The 18,947-nt window shown below is 26.2% G+C and overlaps 1 protein-coding gene across 3 annotated transcripts; it reads right to left on the bottom strand.

Annotated features, from left to right (window-relative positions):
• Nucleotides 1-14,724: 14,724 nt before the first annotated feature.
• On the bottom strand, nucleotides 14,725-15,896 carry AstCC (Allatostatin double C). 3 transcript variants are annotated; one of them, XM_088188897.1, is made up of 5 exons: nucleotides 15,768-15,896; nucleotides 15,564-15,698; nucleotides 15,162-15,243; nucleotides 15,010-15,095; nucleotides 14,725-14,946 (listed from the first exon to the last, which is right to left on the bottom strand). In XM_088188897.1, exons 2-5 carry the CDS (start codon nucleotides 15,684-15,686, stop codon nucleotides 14,857-14,859), a joined length of 381 nt encoding a protein of 126 aa, XP_088045023.1. In that variant the 5' UTR covers nucleotides 15,687-15,698; nucleotides 15,768-15,896; the 3' UTR covers nucleotides 14,725-14,856. The 3 variants fall into 3 exon arrangements, with proteins under 3 accessions (XP_088045023.1, XP_088045024.1, XP_088045022.1); XM_088188898.1 differs by having other exon boundaries at nucleotides 15,010-15,074; XM_088188896.1 differs by having other exon boundaries at nucleotides 15,010-15,243.
• Nucleotides 15,897-18,947: the final 3,051 nt, after the last annotated feature.

Here is an 18,947-nt window from a genome sequence, read left to right as displayed (position 1 = left end):
ACAATTTCGGAAACATCAGACATTTCCGGAGAATTTGGGCGTGGTCTCTTTTTAACTGGGGGCTTTTCTACTACTTTAGGAGCTGCAATTTGCGATGTAGTAGTCGCAGGATCGGATAAGTTATTTTTAATGTTAATTGGCGATTGGTTAGTACGAGTTTTAACGTTAGTTGGCAATTGGTTAGTAGGAGTTTTAACGTTAGTTGGCGATTGGTTAGTAGGAATTTTAACTTTAGTTGGCGATTGGTTAGTAGTATGTTTTTTAGTTTTAATTTTTTTTCGGAGATCTTCCATCTCCTTTTCTAAACTAATCCTAAGGCGCCGTTCCTCAAGGAGTTCATGGCGCAAGGCTTCCATTTCCTTTTTAAGGTAATTAATCGATACATGGTCACTCACCTGCCCGGTGTCCATAATAATGGAATCGGACGATGTTTTACCAGTCGACATGTCGTAGCTTGCGAAGGCGGCTGGTGAGTCAGCGGGAATTCCCACTTTTTATCACAAACACTAGTTATCAGAGTGACAGATAGCGCGCGCGACTAACTCGGTCGAATGCCAAAGCAAGACTTGTGGATATTATGAATAACGCATTAATGTTGATTAAATTAAATTATTGAATATAAATAAAAAATTAAATTAAATATTGCAAGATTTTCATATTATGAAAATTTATGAAAATTTTTAATTACATCATCTGAAACTAAAATATGATTTTATGTATATAAAAAAATTATTGTCCATTTTTTAGGTTTATATAATAATAATATAAACATCAAAATAATTTTATGATTATTTATTATTGTTTATAAAATACAACATTATTATTTTCATGCATTATAATCGCTTGGACGAATTTTGTATAATTCAATTGAGGATGTTACACTCATATTATATAATATAATGTTTAGGTTAACTTAATAATTTTAAATAAAAAATATATAATTAAATAATGCAAAATTTAGACCCAAATAATAATGCGATAAAAGTAGCTTTTTTATAATGTTTAATTTTTATAATATCTAAAGATAAAATAAATATATTTTTTAAATAAAATTATACTGACATAATAAATATAGCAGTTTAATTGCAATTTAATAAACTTCGTTTTTATAATTAAGCAAATTATATATTATTTAATGAGTTTGTACAACTTTGCTTATCTCAGATTCTTGTGAAACTTTAAATTATCTTGACCTTTAAATTAGTTACTGTTTATTGATAAAGCTACTCGTAATGTATATAGATGTGTGTAACTTTTTTATAACATACACAAATGACTTTACATATAAATTGTATCATCCCTTTATATCCAAATGTTTACATTGTGAAAAACTGAGAAATATCACGAGAATATTTTTTAAATCGACCATTCAGGGTGTCGTATTTCAGCATTGTCCTAAAATAACGTATTTTGCATTCAAGTAGATACTTTTTACGTAAATCGAAATTACATTTTACGCGGTGAAACCATAAAAGGGAAAATGCGAAATAACTCTATATGAAAGAATCGGGATTAAAAGCGGAGCTGGGCTTGAAATGTTATTATTTCAGTATATGATTGATCGCCTGACAACTTAATGGCTTATTGCTTTATAAACAATCGATTACTTTTCGTGGACGTTATTGTTCTGCTTTGTTTTTAAAACCATACTCACATATCTCTTCTATGCCCCTTCAAAGTGATAATATAAACGAAATTATACCGTGACAACAATGTGGCATATTTATCATTTATATTGTACGAGTTGATTGAATATAACGATAATTTTCTATTAACAGAGCAGTTAACTCAATATTAATTAAGCAATAATCGACATAATTTTTATTGACGATTCTTAGAGATGGGTAATAAGTAATAATTAAGTTAAATATTAGTTACTAATTTATTGTTATAAATATGAACTAAATTTCAATCTTAAACAATAATATACCTGTAGGGAAATGTTACAATTTAATTATACAGAAGCACATACAAAGTCATAGGTATAAATATTCCACACTGAATGTTGACTTATGTACATCAGTCGTAATTACTGGGTACTAGGCTCTCAGTAACAATTATCAATTAGCGAAACAGTTCCAAAAGGGGAATGCCTTTAATTATTAAGTTGTTTTTAACTTTACGAATATCTTTGTGTAGGCATAAAGTGGTTTTATTTTATATAATGTAAATCATTTAAAAATAGAATGGATTAATAAAGCTTACTATTTTAAGGGTATGTTATTTTATTATTTTAGTTAATATTTGCATAAGTTTAATGCAAAGTTCTTAAAACAAACCATATGTGCTAGCTTTTCGGATGAAAGCTGAGTGTACTTAACTTTGAAGGGCTAATAGAAAGCTCGGGTGGTTAATATAGTTAGAACAGGCATGATTACAAAGACAAAGCCATGTTTGTTTTCTGTAGTTAATTGCAAACGAATAAGTTGAATTCAATTACTTTCTTAATTCCCATGTACACATTTCAGATAAAATTTTACCTCCACCTACTTATAAGATTTATTTTAATTATTATTATCAGAAAATTAAATCCTTATATGTTTAATTTTTAAACTATAAAAGTATACTTTTATTAAATTGCTTTTTATAACGTCACTAGAAGAAGTAGTTTTAATGCCATCATTAAAGGCAGAGAATTTAATTACCTTAATAAAATGCTGACAGCTTACGGAAAAAGTGACGCAATTAGTTCATAATAAACTTTTAACTAATACAAGTAAATATTATGTATGATATATAGGTGTGCCTTTTACATGACTACACAAGCGAAGGAAGAATAAGTACATACTATATTATAAATATAGTTTCAAGTGAACATTTTTATATACTGTATGCGAACTTTAGAGAATAATATATTACTCAGAGGGATTCAGATTGCTTTTTGTATACAAATTGGCAATTGTAGCTTTGATTTTCGTTTCGAGTAAAATCCACATCGATGTACTTTTTTTTGCATTCTTATTCAAAAAATATATGTAAGAATATTTATTAACATTATACAGAAATAAAAAAAAATTTTTTTTGTAGAAATCACTATTCGTATTATTTAATTACATTTTAACAATAATTTTGTATAACTTTATAACTATAAGAAAAAATACACAATAATTACACTCACATCTTATTTCTCGTTATTGTAGATAATTCTTTAATGAAACAAATATATCCAATATTCTTATATAAAATACATATTTATGTTAATACAAAAATACCGTAAAAAATCTTTCCTTATTTTATAATAATATACAGATATATCATAGATAATATATTAATGTTTAAAAGTATTTCGGTAAAACTATTATTTTTATTTTATATTATTGACTTATTACATATTAAAAAAACATTATTTTTATGATTAATTTGATAGACTACATTAGAAACTAAATATATATATATATATATATATATATATATATATATATATATATATATATATATATATATATATATATATATATATATATATGTGGTTGAATGCGTTTTCGCGGAGAAATATTTGGTTAATATTTCTAGGAGTCGGATTACTCCGCGTACTTTTTTGATTCCGTGTGGAATCATGGTCCCTACGTTTCGGCCAGATTCGCCCAGCCATCCTCAGGGGAAAATTGAGAATATGAACATCCGGTGTGGGCAAAGCCCAGCATGTGGTTGTTCAGATCTATATATATATATATATATATATATATATATATATATATATATATATATATATATATATATATATATATATATATATATATATATATATATATATATATATATATATATATATATATATATATATATATATATATATATATTATAGTAAAAGATATAATTTTCAGTATAAAATTTTTACTGTGAAAAAGTAATAATTTGTTTACCTATCTGAGTGATTTTTTAATTATACAATTATTGATCAAATTAAAGTATATTTATTAGATCGTAATTTTAATAGCGACAATTAATTTAGAGGTAAATTTTTTTCGATTTTTCGACCCAATTTGCTTGACAGAATAGTCTACATTAGTGTTTCTTCATAATTTTCCGAGAATTCTCAAGATCATCAAGCATGGCTTTGGTAAGCCTTAGAATTTATTGATTCCAAAGTCTTTTTGGCATCTAGCGCATGTAGAGATTTCGATGGCCTATCTTCCATCAACTATTTTTTTATTATATTCTAGCCACTAATTGATCCTTAAATGGCAATTTCACCCCTGAAGCGCAGTGTTTTTAAATTTATATCGTGTCTGAGAGATCGTTTTTAGTGATTATTATACAATTAAAATTCAAATAGATCATCACAGAATACTTTTTCAAAGCTTTACTAAATTACTTTTGTACAAGAAATGGAATATCTATTATTTGTTTTCATTTTTACTACATTTGTACCAAAAACCTCCGTATATGAGTATTTACTTATTTATTTACCATCCCAATTGATATACAACTTAATCTTTATTAATCCATTTTATTAAGGTGTCAGTAAAAAATCAAGGACTCTTAATTACCAATACAAATTTTGTTTGCGAGAAATAATTAATTTACGGCGTAAGTCTCAAATAGTGTTTACCGGTTAATTATAAATCAGATATTATTCTAACGCATTTCGTTGCGTCATGATTGCGGTGTGTGGGTAGGTCCATTAGCGTCCGTTCAAAGGCCGATTTCAATGGTGAAAACGCGTTAAATTTTCCATCAGATTTTCCCCGAAGACACCCAGGCGACAAAAGCAATAACGGTAATTAACGGCACTACAAATGGAAGGAGCGCTTAAAGGATTTACGGCTCTTTGAGGCGCGCTGCCTCGTATAAATCGTAATGTGACGCCCCATTTGCCCTCCTGGTAAACAACTTACTGAAAGCTCGGTAATAATTTTTACTATGACTCGTCAAACGGTCCTCGGGGGGCGACTGTGTTACAATTTCGCACCGACCCTAATTATTCGCCGCGGTCGCAAATTATGTGTTACATATCCACGGAACGGACATGACATGTGTAATTGAGATGTAAATTTGAATTTCAGACTTTGTTACGTATACAAGTGAGTATTACACGACAGAAATCATAAAATAAGACTGGGTTGTTGTATAGATTCAACAGCAATATAATTTAATGCCTGAAAAAATATAACGTGACCTAAGAATAACGATCTCTTTTCATACATAATTTTGATATAAAGCAAAAAATTTATTAATTTTTTTTTTATTTTTTTTTTAAACACACATTGTCATAAAACAAACACGTTTACTAAATTTATTTGAAGTCGTGTATATGCGGCTCTCTGCAATAGGTCAATATCCAGTTTTAACGTACGCTTATTATTAACAACTAATTATACCGGTTTTAACACACGCTTGCTCGGTGTGGAGTAACAGCAGTAATTCATTTTTTTAAAACTCTCTCACACACTTTTTTATTACATATTAACTTTAAAAACGAATAAATTAGTTTTAAATACCATCATTTAAATAACATTATAGTAAAAAAATACACAAAAATATTACGTGAGACTAAATAAATCCATTATTTTACAGAATCAGTGCCTACTATAAAACCAAACTCAAATTAAAGTATAAGCATAAAATTCTAAATACATTTTGTTAAATTTTTTTTAAAAAGTTTCAATTCCATATTAAAGTTAATAATAGTTAAAATATTATTTAATAATTATCAATTAATTTAAGCATTTTTGTTATCCATTTTTTAGCTATTTCTATTAGTTTCATTATGTATTTTTGTAAACTTGAAAATGGTTATGCAGCAGCAACTGTAATACACTTTTACATATATTTAAAAATATAATATGAAATGATCAATAAGAACAATTTTAATGTATAAAATATATAAGAGAAGTAACTCTATATTTGAACAAGTTGTACGATTTACAGTTTATCTTATCTTTAAACATAGCTCAAGCTATTTCCAAAGAAAAAAGAAAAAAATATTATTTATATTATATAAACAGATATTTTATATCTATCTTAATACAAATTCTATCACATTTATACTTATACGAAACAATTAGAGATTATAGGTATAATAAATAAATTTATTTTACAATTACACAAAAATATTTTTAATATTCATGTTATTCGTAATTTTTATTTATTTTGCTATTATATATTACAGTATGTGTATGTGAAATTCAGAAAAGCTTTGCATGGCGGTATACGGAAATTAAGACCGCAGGAAATGCATACGAAGTATTTGTATATTAAATCCACTATATTCTTTCCTTATGTAGTAAATGTGTTAAGAAAACATTATATACTTTATAAAAAATAATTATGCCAAATTTAATACAACTTTAAAGCCTATTTAATAACTTAAAATGTAAGTAAACGAGAATTTAATGTTACGTGCCATAAAAAAATACAGGTAATGTCTTCGTTGGGCTCTTAAAAATATTTGTGGAAGTATATAACTTTTTTTATACGACAAAGTTTGTGTAGGCGTATTTTTTTACAATAAGATTACGAGTAGTACGTAACATAATGCAACTTTTCAGTTGCATATTTTTTCCAGTGTCAAAAACAGATTGTATCTAAAAATAAAATAATAAATATATGAAAGCCTTAACCGTTATAAAGGTCTATAGCATAGGTCATATATGTCACTACTAATAATAAGCTAGACTGTCAATTATACATTGCTTGTGCTTATACGCACATGCTAGAGTCACCTTGTTTCAAAACTTGCCATTATAACGTTAAAATTTATTTTTAATCTATTTAGTGTATTTCATACTGCATATTTTAGGATAATGCTATTTTATTGGAATCTAATTATATTATTATTTTATAGAATTAATATAAATTACAATAACGATTTTGAAACTGAACGATTCGTACATATGTATATGTAAATACAGAACGTGAGACTTGACGTCATCCGCATTTGCGTGTCGGATTCCCAAATGTGAAATGACGAAAGACATACATACATATTTCCCACATCTCTAAAATTATTCGATAGTATACCCTCAAAGACAGTAATTACATAATGACCATCGGACTATTGGCACGGGTTTCGAAAATCAAATTTGCACAAGTCAACATCCCGGGTGTACCATACTACATCACTATCCCATTAGACAACAGGTCCTAATATGTGGAAGTTTAAGGATGTGTGTGTGTGATTACAAGTGTGTATATTATAGTATCATGGGAAAAGCAATTGCCGATTTCCCCATCTTGATATCCAATCTCGTAGATAATTGAACCGGAGAGTTATGATATTAACAATTACGTAAATCTAGCTCAATCGAAATTAATTATTGTTGTGGAAATGTAATATCAGTGTTTAAAAGCGAATACTATCAAAGTTAAGATAGAAATGTATAATAATTCGGTAGATAGTCACTATGGCAATATGGTGGATGCAGCCAGTTGAGCTTTTTCATTAAAGCTCTCTAAATGTATCTTGGATTATACTATTGTTTGAAATGCTGTATTCAAAGTTTCAAATTAAAATTTTAATTGTATCTTAATGTTTAGTTGATAAATGTATATCACCGTAGATTGCGAAGACATAAGTCTATAGAGCAATTTAAAAAAATGAAAATTATACTAAAAAGCAAAAAATATGGTTCAATCATTATTTTACTTTAAAAAAGAATTATAAATTAAACGTGGCATTAAGCTTATTAGGCACGCATTAGAAATGAAATATACATATATAGAAATATGAAGATCAACGAAGAAAATTTGTTTAATGTAATTTTCATGAGTTTATGGATGATTAACGTTTTAGTTATTTCCTCTCGCGGGCGAATTGAGCATAATAATAATTAAGGCAATCCATAAGGGACGTTTTCCGAGTACTGTATTACATTTTCATTTATAAGTAAAATTCTCAAAATTATACTCACACCGTGACGAATTAAACAGTTTTTTTTTTTATATATCATAGTAAATAATATTTTCATATACATATATTTAAAAAAACATATAATAAAAATCTTTGTGTACAATAATAGTGTTGTACTTTTCAAGGTGAAAGCATAGCAATAACATACATCATAAATTACGTAATAATCAAAAAATCAATTAAAATATGGAATTCAAGCATATGGAATTCAAACAAAATAGATTCGATAAAAGTAAACGTCATATGCGACAAGAAAAACGAGCGCTCATAGAGAAATGTAATTAAAATAAAAAATAATTTATTAAGATTATAAAAAAATACCAAAGAATATGATAACAAAAAACTCTGCCATTTAGGTCAGTGTTTCCAAACCTTTTTAGACCTCTGGATATATGCAATTTTATGTTTTTCTGTGGCCCACTAACCATAATTTTGCTATAAAAATTGTACTATTTTTAAATGTACATACATAGTCTTACATACAACCAGCACAATATTTATATAATTTTATTCAATATTTTATTCAATATTCAATATTTTTTTTGTATATTTTTCATTTAAGGCAAAAATAGAATTTCTTTCTGTGTCGTTTTTCTTGTTTTTTAAAACTAAAATAAACACGTTTATAATATTTATTGTTAAAAATTGCGTTTAAAAATATTATTTATATGATTATAATAACAAATGCCAAATTGTACTAATTTTACATACACTTACATTTTATTATGTTGGTAACAAAATATCGCTGTACGGTATAAATAGATATAATCAAAATAATTTATAAGAAAATAAAATTTAATATATTTATTAAAATATTATAATTACTAATGTATCAATTTTTCGCTATAAACAAGAAATGAAATTGGAAATTTGATATACGATATCGTGTATCGTCGTTATACAAACGAATTGACTTTTTCACTGAAACATATATGTTTCTATACAAGTATACATTATTAAATTATATATATGTATCTTAATAATTATAAATAACTTATTTACTTATTCATATAGTTATGACTACATATCATAATAACAAGTATATCATATGTACGTTTTTACAATATTATAAATATTATTATGGACTCTCATAAATACATAAAAAAATATAAACCAATAATTTATTAAATTTTCATATTTAAATTGCTGACGTGTCTTATTATTAGTTATTATGATTAAATGATTAGATCTGGTATTATTCAATAGTTATGATAGAGTTGTAGAGCAAATGATAATGATAGTGATTAAATAAAAATATGGTATTTTTATCATTAATTTGTTTATATTTCAATAAGTATCATTTATTAAACACAGAGAAAATAAATCTGGTTTATAAAAGTACAATAAAAAAATCCCTAGTTATAATTATTTTATTCGTCTAATAAGTAAATGTAAACTTATTTAAAAAATATGTTTAATACGTATAATAATGCAATAGAAAACTCTATCTTAGTATATTTTAGAAATACTCTATCCTAGTATATTTTAGAAATTATAAAAAATATAATTAATTGTTTCTAAAGTTAATGCACGTAATAAATTAAATTAGTTATAATTAAAACAATGCCCCTTAATATTTTTAAGATTCTTTAAAAATGTTTATTATAGCAAAATAACACGAATTACTTGTTATTAAACTAATATTTCAATAAATATATAACTGATCTGTAAATATAAACGATTTCAATAAAAATTGCGATTTCAACTGAATGATATTCCACCATTATTTTATATTTCTAGTCCTTTAAATATAATATTTAGTTAATATCAAATACACTGTCATACATTTTATTATATAAAAATAATGTTATATAAATATTATTTATATCAAAATTATTATTAAAGTGTATGCGTGTTATCAACAAACTTTTATCCGAGTTAAACGAGCTTTTAGCTTGTGAACAAAATTGTGACCGAGTTAGAACAAATACTGGCAATTCAAGAAGGATTTTTTATTGTAAGATCAAGTTAATCGTTTATATTAATATATATTGAAATTATATCTAAGAATTTATCAAACGGATGTCAAGTGGATTCGATTCAACTGGATTTTAAGAAATCATATAAAAACATATAACACAAAATGCTATAAGTAAAACTCAGATAGTCGTATTATTCTCAATTGGATTAGAGGTTATTTAAATAATAGAAGATTAAACGTAAAAAATAATATAATTCCAAATTGCTAATAATACATTGATTATGAAATCAATACGTGAAGTTAAATGTTGCTAAAAATAATTTTCTATCTAGATTTAAGAAAATGAGAAATTTACTTTTCTCCACAATAATAATGTTCATTTTTAGTCTTAATAATATATATTTTAATTTTGCAGCTAATATGTAAGATGTTTTCATATCAACATAAGCAATTTAAAAATGAATAAAAATAATATGACAATTAATAGTAAGACAATGAATTGAACTGTATAATAAACCACCCAAAATTAATACAAATAGATACAAACAGTATTAATTAAAAAAATAACTTTAAGTATGTACATACATAGGTTATCATTTTAAATTCAATAAGTTTCTATATAATACATTTGTATATATGCTTTATTATATATGTATGTATAATATACATACATAAAGGCTCACGTGGTGTCAGAGAATTTAATCGTATAATGGAAATGACAGTGCACGAGTCATTACAAGGTCGATTTTCTACTGAAAGATAAAATATCAAAGGAACCAATTAGGAAATGATTGTACAGAAAATCACTGAGGCCCCATGTGTTCCGTTGCACCTTTATATAGTGGGAAATGGATTTTAAATTGCATTCAGAAGTCGTATTATAAATGTGTAACAAGAAAATTTTACAAAGGAAAGTCATATATTTCTTACTTGTCGATGAAGTGTAAAGTTTTCCTCATAAGCGAATGAATTACTATATATAGCGTTATCTACGTTTTATTTCGTTATAGTGACATTTTATTAACTGCTTGTCATTTACACTTGCCACGCCTGAATTGGATAAAAATTTTGACGTATTAGGCAAAACGATAAAAATGTCTGTATTTCATCTATTTTTACGGGATATACAATATTACGAATTTTATTTGCAAAATTTTCTAATCTCACGGACACGTGGATATTCAAATTAAATGTTAACTATTGGTTAATTTGTTCCACCAACCACATCAAAGAGAAATCTCATGAGAGTTGTTTAATCAAGGTTAACTAGTTAGCTTGACGCTTAATTATAGTTTTAGTTTTTAAAATAATGTATATTATATTTAAAATATTAATAATATCTGCGCTAATATTCAAAGAAATTCCCATAAGAACAAACCTTTACTACATCGAAGATATAAGCTGGTTGGCGTGTGTTGAACCGACATTGAAATTTTTTTTTTAATAAATTAATCATAAATTTAGCATCACTTACAGTTTCACATAAATCAAATTATTACATAATGGAGAAAACCACTAGATTTAATCTCACGGACTAACCGGAACCGCACTGCATCCTTTGAAATATCCAATTCAACGTTTCAACATTCTGCAATTTAATCAATCAAAATTTAGGGAAATTATTTATTGAGTAAATAAATTGAAATATATTTTTTTAGAAATAACATACCAAATTGTATGAAAAGAGAAAAAAATGGCATAGAAAGTAGAATACGTATATTATCTACAGAAAATCAAGACATACGTGACGTTTTATATTGGCCGAATTACATTCGTCAACTAATATTATAAAATACATATATGTTTTATAATATAAATACTATAATATATAAAGTATTAGTCATTAAAAAAGTAATAATTGTATGATTAATTCTAATTTATTTGTGATAAATAATTATATACTATATATAAAGCAAAATATTTAGTCAATTAACAGTGAAGTAGTTGATTTATTGCAATAAGATTTTTGCTAAATTAATGCTTTTCAGTTTATTATTTTAAAATTCATATTAATTATAATATAGAGAAAAAGCTCAATTAAAAACAAATTAACGATATATTATAATATAAATACAGTTAAATAAAATCAAGCATAAAGTATAAGCAATGTTTAAAAAAAAGATAAATGATTTTACTAAAAACTTTATAAAAAATATAAAATCTTATAAAAAACTATGCATATTCATAATCAGCGTTTAACACATTTTCGCTGCAAAAAAATAAATATAGAATTTTATAAAATCAATCAACATACACATGCATATATTTTAAGATCTAATTCGCAATTTCCTTGTTTTTAAAAATGCACAAAAGCCTATTTATAAAAAGAGTGCCAAATTGTCCATTAAGAACTATAGAATAATCGCATTGTATTTTAGTGTTGTTTTCTTCTATCAGCTAAATTGTTCGAAATAATTACACATTTCGTACAGATATGTTATTTTTGTAGAACAACTGAATAATTTGTGGTTAAATGATCCATTTCGTAGATGTGTTGTTGCAAACTAACATTTGACACATTGAACACGCGTGATTATTGACAGGTGTCTGATTTATAGTGCCACAAACATATGAAACATCGAATTAGATAATTAGCAAAATAAGCTCATTATATTATCTTGATATACATCCGTGATATTAGGAAAATCTAAGAAACCACAATCACTAAATACGGTCTTCCAGACACGATAAATATTGAAAAACATAAAAGTTTATATGATAAATAATCGTAGCCATGTCATCGATTTACACAACTTTTTGTTCTGGTTATTTGAACACTAAGTATCTTAAATGTATAGGAAGCAAAACAATTTAATATATAATAATCAGATTTTGATTTAAATAAATCAAGTTACTTGCGCTTTACAATTAATTTAAGATATAGAAACGCAAAACGTAGGTTTTTCTGCTTACAATATGCATTTATCTATGACATCATGAAAAACTTTAAAACATTTATAAAGCTAATTCAAGTTTATAGCAACATAATGATAGCTTTCTTGATACCATTGATTGTTTTTGCTTAAAAATTTTAGTACAAGACCGTTTGAAGGATCATAAAAAGTAATAAATTTGTCTCCTTAATTTATAAAGAAACAGAGAGGCTTTCCCAAACGTATTGTAAATCAATTGTATACCTTTGAGAAAAAATAACGCTAAAATAAGATCAGTCATATCGATGGCAATAAAGAAAAAAATGTGCACTCTTACAAATAAGATATCTTTTATATCGTCCCCGAGCAAGCAGTAATAAATTATATTATCGCCACACTTACACATTTCAGAGTAAATGTACCTACTATAAATATTCCGATTTGTTAAGAAATCAAGCAAGAGTAAGGATATAATTCTCATTCATTTTTCTCGATCGAATATTGACCACAAAAAGAGAAGCAATTAAGAGGAGCCTAAGTAGATGGAACACTAAAGTGTTTTTGAACACCCAGTATCAGCGACTGACACTGTGTGGTCCAGGATAGTACGATTTTAACCTTGCAGCTACCTAGAATGTGCAGGAGTTTAACTAGATATTTGAGACGACTTGAAGAAAATAAATAACATAGCGCGGATCAATACCAAAATATTTCATAAATTGGATGACTACATTTTAAAAACTGTAAAACCGCAAAAATGTTGACAATTTCAGAAACATTAAAAAATAAAAATTCTCAATTCGATCTAGAAGTTTTTTGTTTAAGAGGCCTTGAAAAGGAGCTAAAAGTACTGTAATATATCTGTCCTGGGAAAATCTAGAAAAACTTTTATCTCTATCGTGAAAAATGTTACTGAATAATTTAAGGCAGTAAGTTAACATTTAATTATCAATCGCACAATGTCTATAAAAAATAACCCACACACTTAGTAAATAATTGTACTATTCTACGTGTAATTAAAGTATTTTTAACTTTGGTGCGATTATGATAAACAAGTATTTTCATAAAAAAAAATAATACGTATACCATCAAAACATATTTTTTTATCAATATAATTTATAGACCATATAAGAAAATTGGGTGCGTGAATAGATGGACGTGACATTTAGAAAATGTCACATATAATCAGCGAATACAAGTCAAAATTATATTTTATATAAAAATATATAGTATAGATATTTATGAAAAGAAAATTATATTGAATATGAAATAAAATCTGAATTAAATAAAAAATATTATATATTGAGAAAACTTAACAAATGGAAAATCTTGCGGTAATTTAATTTATTTGATTGATTTTTTAAGTGTAAAAATTTCAATCGTATTAAATTATACAAACAATGAAACAATCATTTGCTTCTACGTGCGCTTTTTCGTGAAAATTTCGCCCTCCAACCGAAATAAATCCAATTATAAACCTGTGTTTAGGAGCTATGGTCTATTCTATATACAAGGTTTTAGTCAGTTACAAATGGTTCTTAATTGTGTTCCGTTGCCCCTCGTCATCTCTCAATAAATTTGGTGTTACTATTATTATTATCGAGCAGAGGTGTATTCATTAATTTATTAAGTTGGCTTAGTGATGAATATTTTACGTAATATATAAATAAATTTAACAACTAAAAAAATATTTTACAATATACATTTAGTAATATCTAAAGTTATAGTTTAATATAATTATTATGTTAGAATAAATATAACACATATTTATATGCATACATATCATATATATACTTGTTTATATTAAATAACTACTGAAATAATATCATACAGCATCTTTATAACATTTATTAAACTAGATACAAATGCTAGCAAAGAAAATCATGTAGTTTAATTTTTCGTTTATATAAAGAAAATTCTACATAGATGTCCTCTTTATTTAATAAAATATTTAATATATTTTTGGGTAGAGTTTTCTTTATAATTTAAAATATATAATAATTTGTAAGTATATGCTTATTTTAATATATTAAACTAACTTTACACAAAAAAAATAATAAAAAAATGCTTATCTAGATTAAATGTTTATTAAAAAATATACTGATACAATACTATCACTAGTTACATTACATTTCGTTGTTAAAATAATAAATATATTATTTTTATTAATAAATATTTAAATACATGAAACATTTTTTATATTTCATTAATTAAAAACATGTAACTGCATTGAAGTAACACCTCCAAACTCGTCCTTTAGGATGATCTGTAGAACCATGACCTCTTCTTTGAAGTCCAACCTGTAAATTTCATAAAAAAAATTAATTGCACAAAATTTTATTCAGTTTATTTATTCTTATTACCGATTTTGATGTAATCCTTTTATTGTTTTCGTCGAAAGTAACGGCAATTCTGCGTTGTGGCACATCTAAGTCATTTGTCATTATATCTTCAAGAGATTCCAAATTATTGGCTAGTCCTTGGTTGTTTTTATAAAAGGACGAAATACCCTTACCATTAGTGACGTCATCGTCCTCCAAAGCTCGTTGAAGAGCAACCATGAGTCTGTCCAGCAAAAGTGCTGCTCTTTTGGGAGCCTAGATTATTAGGAAAGTTTTGATAATTTAATCATATTAGTTTTGAACTTGTATAACATAGTTCCGTACATAGTTTTGCAATGAATATTAAGTAGGCAATTTAGAATATTATAATAATTTTTAATTTAAGGAATATAATTTATTTTTAATATGATAAGATATATTGTTAAGACAAAAAAAATATTCTCATTATCGTTTTAATAATAATAAATACTCAATAAAATAAGACTAAATGATTATAAAAATTACATTATATACATATATGAATTTGAAGCTAAATTATTTTAGGCATTGTATTAAATTATAAGAAATTAACTTACCGGGTTTTTCTCGTTAACATTTGGCTCGATTTCATAAATATTCGTTCCAACTTTTTCTTGTTCTCCATTAGTCAAGGAAACGATAATTGCGAACAAACAAACACATAACCCTTTTATTAACATTTTGTGCTAAAACTATTTTAAATTAATTAAAACAATGATGAATATATAAGAAAAATTAAATTAATAATAGAAAAACTTTACATATAACTTCAGATTAATACGTAAATATATAACTTTAGTAACTGTTAATTCAATGAGATTGAATATTATAATAGTTTAATTATTATAGAATAAACACAAGCAAACAATGCTATTATGTCAAGCGACAACTGATGTCGATTAAAGTCGAAAGCTTCTCAGACGCCTTATTTTATAGAGCTTTCCACCTCCGCATAGCTTCTCAAACATTATCAACATTAAATTCTATTTAGTAAAATAAAATACGATTATATGATACTGAAACAAATTTACTTTCATAGTAATAAGCTTATCTTATATTATATACACCATGATCAATAAAAATTGTCATTGATTTCAAGTAAATGATTTATTTTAAAAGCTTATGTTAATATTTCAACAAAATAAAATTATAAAGCATAGGATAAAATATTTATTAAATACTTTTCTTTATTATTTAATTCGTAATAAATTATAATATATTCACACATATATTCTCACAATAGATAAATATTGCGAAACATATTTTTAATGCTTAATATATTCACAGACAAATTTAAAATATTTATTATTGAAAAATATTTATATTGGCATTGAAAAGAAAACACTTTTGATTTCGTTCTTATTTCATATACACACATTTCCATACAGCCTACATTCGGAATTGAATATGTTCTGGCTTTTACTAGACATCACCATTATTAGCTGTTATCGAAGCTGTTATTCGCAACAAAAACCAATGTTACAGGGGTAGTTAAGCGAAGTTTCGTGTTCGCAACGGGGAACTAAGCAAAATAAAACCATCGAAAGAACGTTCAACTCTCTCAACCTTGAGATTATTAACGGCTGTACATATAAATCTATGATATTTTAAATAAACACACTGAGGTAAAGAAATTTTAGAAAACGTTAAACAGACATCATTACAATTATTAAAATTTATACGTCATTATCATAGATTCGTTGAAATGAATGAAATGACGCTTATTCGACTACCAGGTACTAGAATATGTTTAATATGGTTAAAAATTGTGGTTTGGTGATTTATGTCTAATAAGATAAGAGCATTTGAAATGTTGATAGTATGTGTGTTTCAATTTCCGGTTTAACTTAATTAAATCTAGCTTTAAAGTTAATAATAAAGACAATGTAACGCACTATGCAATTTCCTGAGTAAGTATATGAAATAATTTTCAATTGAGCAAATATAAATCTCCAGATTAAAGAGATATATGATTTTAAGAATTTAGTCTACTTCATTAGCGTCAGGGGCGTTAAAATTAACTAGCAGGTAATTTATCGCTGCTGCTGAAAATCAAAAATAGAAAAGGATTGTTTAAAATAGCCTTATTATTTAGTACGCTTGTACCTGCATTTATTTATTATTGGTAAAAATTTGACTTTGAAAATATTGGAATAGTAGTCCGTAAGATCTAGACTTGTAATCCAGAGGTCGCGGGCTCGAGCAACGGCGGCAGACTCGAATTTTTATTAATAAAAGTGCGTTAATATTAAAAGCCGGCTCCAGCTGCATTAATTGATAATAAATTATATAACACATACTAATTTATAATTAATTATACACATGTAACGCATTGGGTTTATGCATGAGTTGCAAAAACCTGGGACACGGGTACCAGATTCATAGAAATCACAAAGAACTTAGGTTTTTAACATGGTTAAAAATAAAATCAGTTTTAATATTTGAATATGTTTGATGGAATTGAACAATTTAATTAGAGATCTATTCAACATGGTAGTTACTAATGTAAAACATTTATCTGTATTTGAACAAAATATTCTTGTGTAATTGTCATGTGATACATTTTTAAAACTACAATGCAACAAAACTGAACTATAGTTAGTATATAAGTTTAGGAATCGTCTTATAAAATCTTTCTAAATATATTTTGTTTCCACCTATAGTTTACCCTTTATACGAAATGGTTACTAGTCAATAATTTCATAAAGTCAATTCCTCATCGATACATTTTTTAAATTCTTACAGACTTGTGAGGGATTTTCTATTCAGGTTCAAGCCAGATTTAAAAAATACTCGACTAAGTATATTAAATTACTTATCTATGAATGCTGTCCAAATTATAAAAAAACAGAGTACAACAATATCAGTTTAGTCAACTTGCAAAATTTAGAGCAGTGAGTTATATGACACTAAATTAACAGTAAGAATCGGTTCATTTTTCATAAGTTTTTTTGTTGCTGAGTTTTAAAAGAAACCTTATCTGACAGTAATAAAGTGAAGGTCAAGCTATAGCTTGACCCTCACTATATTAACATATACAAAACATATCTACGTAATATCTCATATTTCGTGGATATGTCTTGTATATGCTAATTATTTAATAGGTTAAAAAAGCTTACCAAATAAATCAGTAAAATGCAAGGGTCGGTATTGGGCGAGTAGCAATAGCGAGCAGAAAAAATCGTGCCAACAAAAGCGCGTAAACAAAATCGCGAACTATTATTAGTGGGCCTGACAAAAGAATAAAAATCGAAATATAAGAGCGATCAAAAAAATAAAAGAGATTTTAATTCTATTGTATAATTAAATCATAAGCAATAAACATCCACAGTGATAATTTCTTTTTCTTGTTTTAAATTGCGATTTTCAGAATCTCCCTTCTAATTTACAAATTGCATTCTATTCTTTTTAATTTATTATATGAAGTTTTGATTATGCTAAAGGCTAGTACATTATTTTTTTCAATTTTTTATACATATTTTTTGTTTGTCATGCATGAATACAAAAATCTCCAAAAACATCATAAATCTTCGGCGAACAGCTGAGCGTAACCCATTACTTTTACTGACAAGTGTTTATAGTCACTATTAAAAATTTATATTTATATATGTATATATGTATTTATTTAGTTAATATGGCCAAAACTTGGCGGTACTCTGGCAACACTGACGGACGGACTCACTCGACTAGCAAACTTTGGTGGGCTCGCAGCGGCTAGTTGCGAGTTCGGTCCGCTCCCAGTTTATATGTAAATGTACAACTTTTCAATAAAAACACTATTGCAGCGGCTTAGCCTGTGTCTAATTGGCACCCGTAACCACTCAAAATATGTTTATATTCCATCCTAACAGTCGTGAGCCCATTGAGTTACAAGGGGGTAAATTCACACTAACTGAGTCAGTAAGTAGAGATTTTAATTCGTTTTAATAATAACGCATTTT

The sequence above is a fragment of the Plectrocnemia conspersa genome, unplaced genomic scaffold (assembly GCF_051122295.1).
Source record: "Plectrocnemia conspersa isolate PC_06_02 unplaced genomic scaffold, ASM5112229v1 ptg000007l, whole genome shotgun sequence".
NCBI lineage: Eukaryota > Metazoa > Arthropoda > Insecta > Trichoptera > Polycentropodidae > Plectrocnemia > Plectrocnemia conspersa.
Note: the sequence above shows the minus strand (reverse complement) of the source record. Positions and strands in the feature narration are given on the sequence as shown.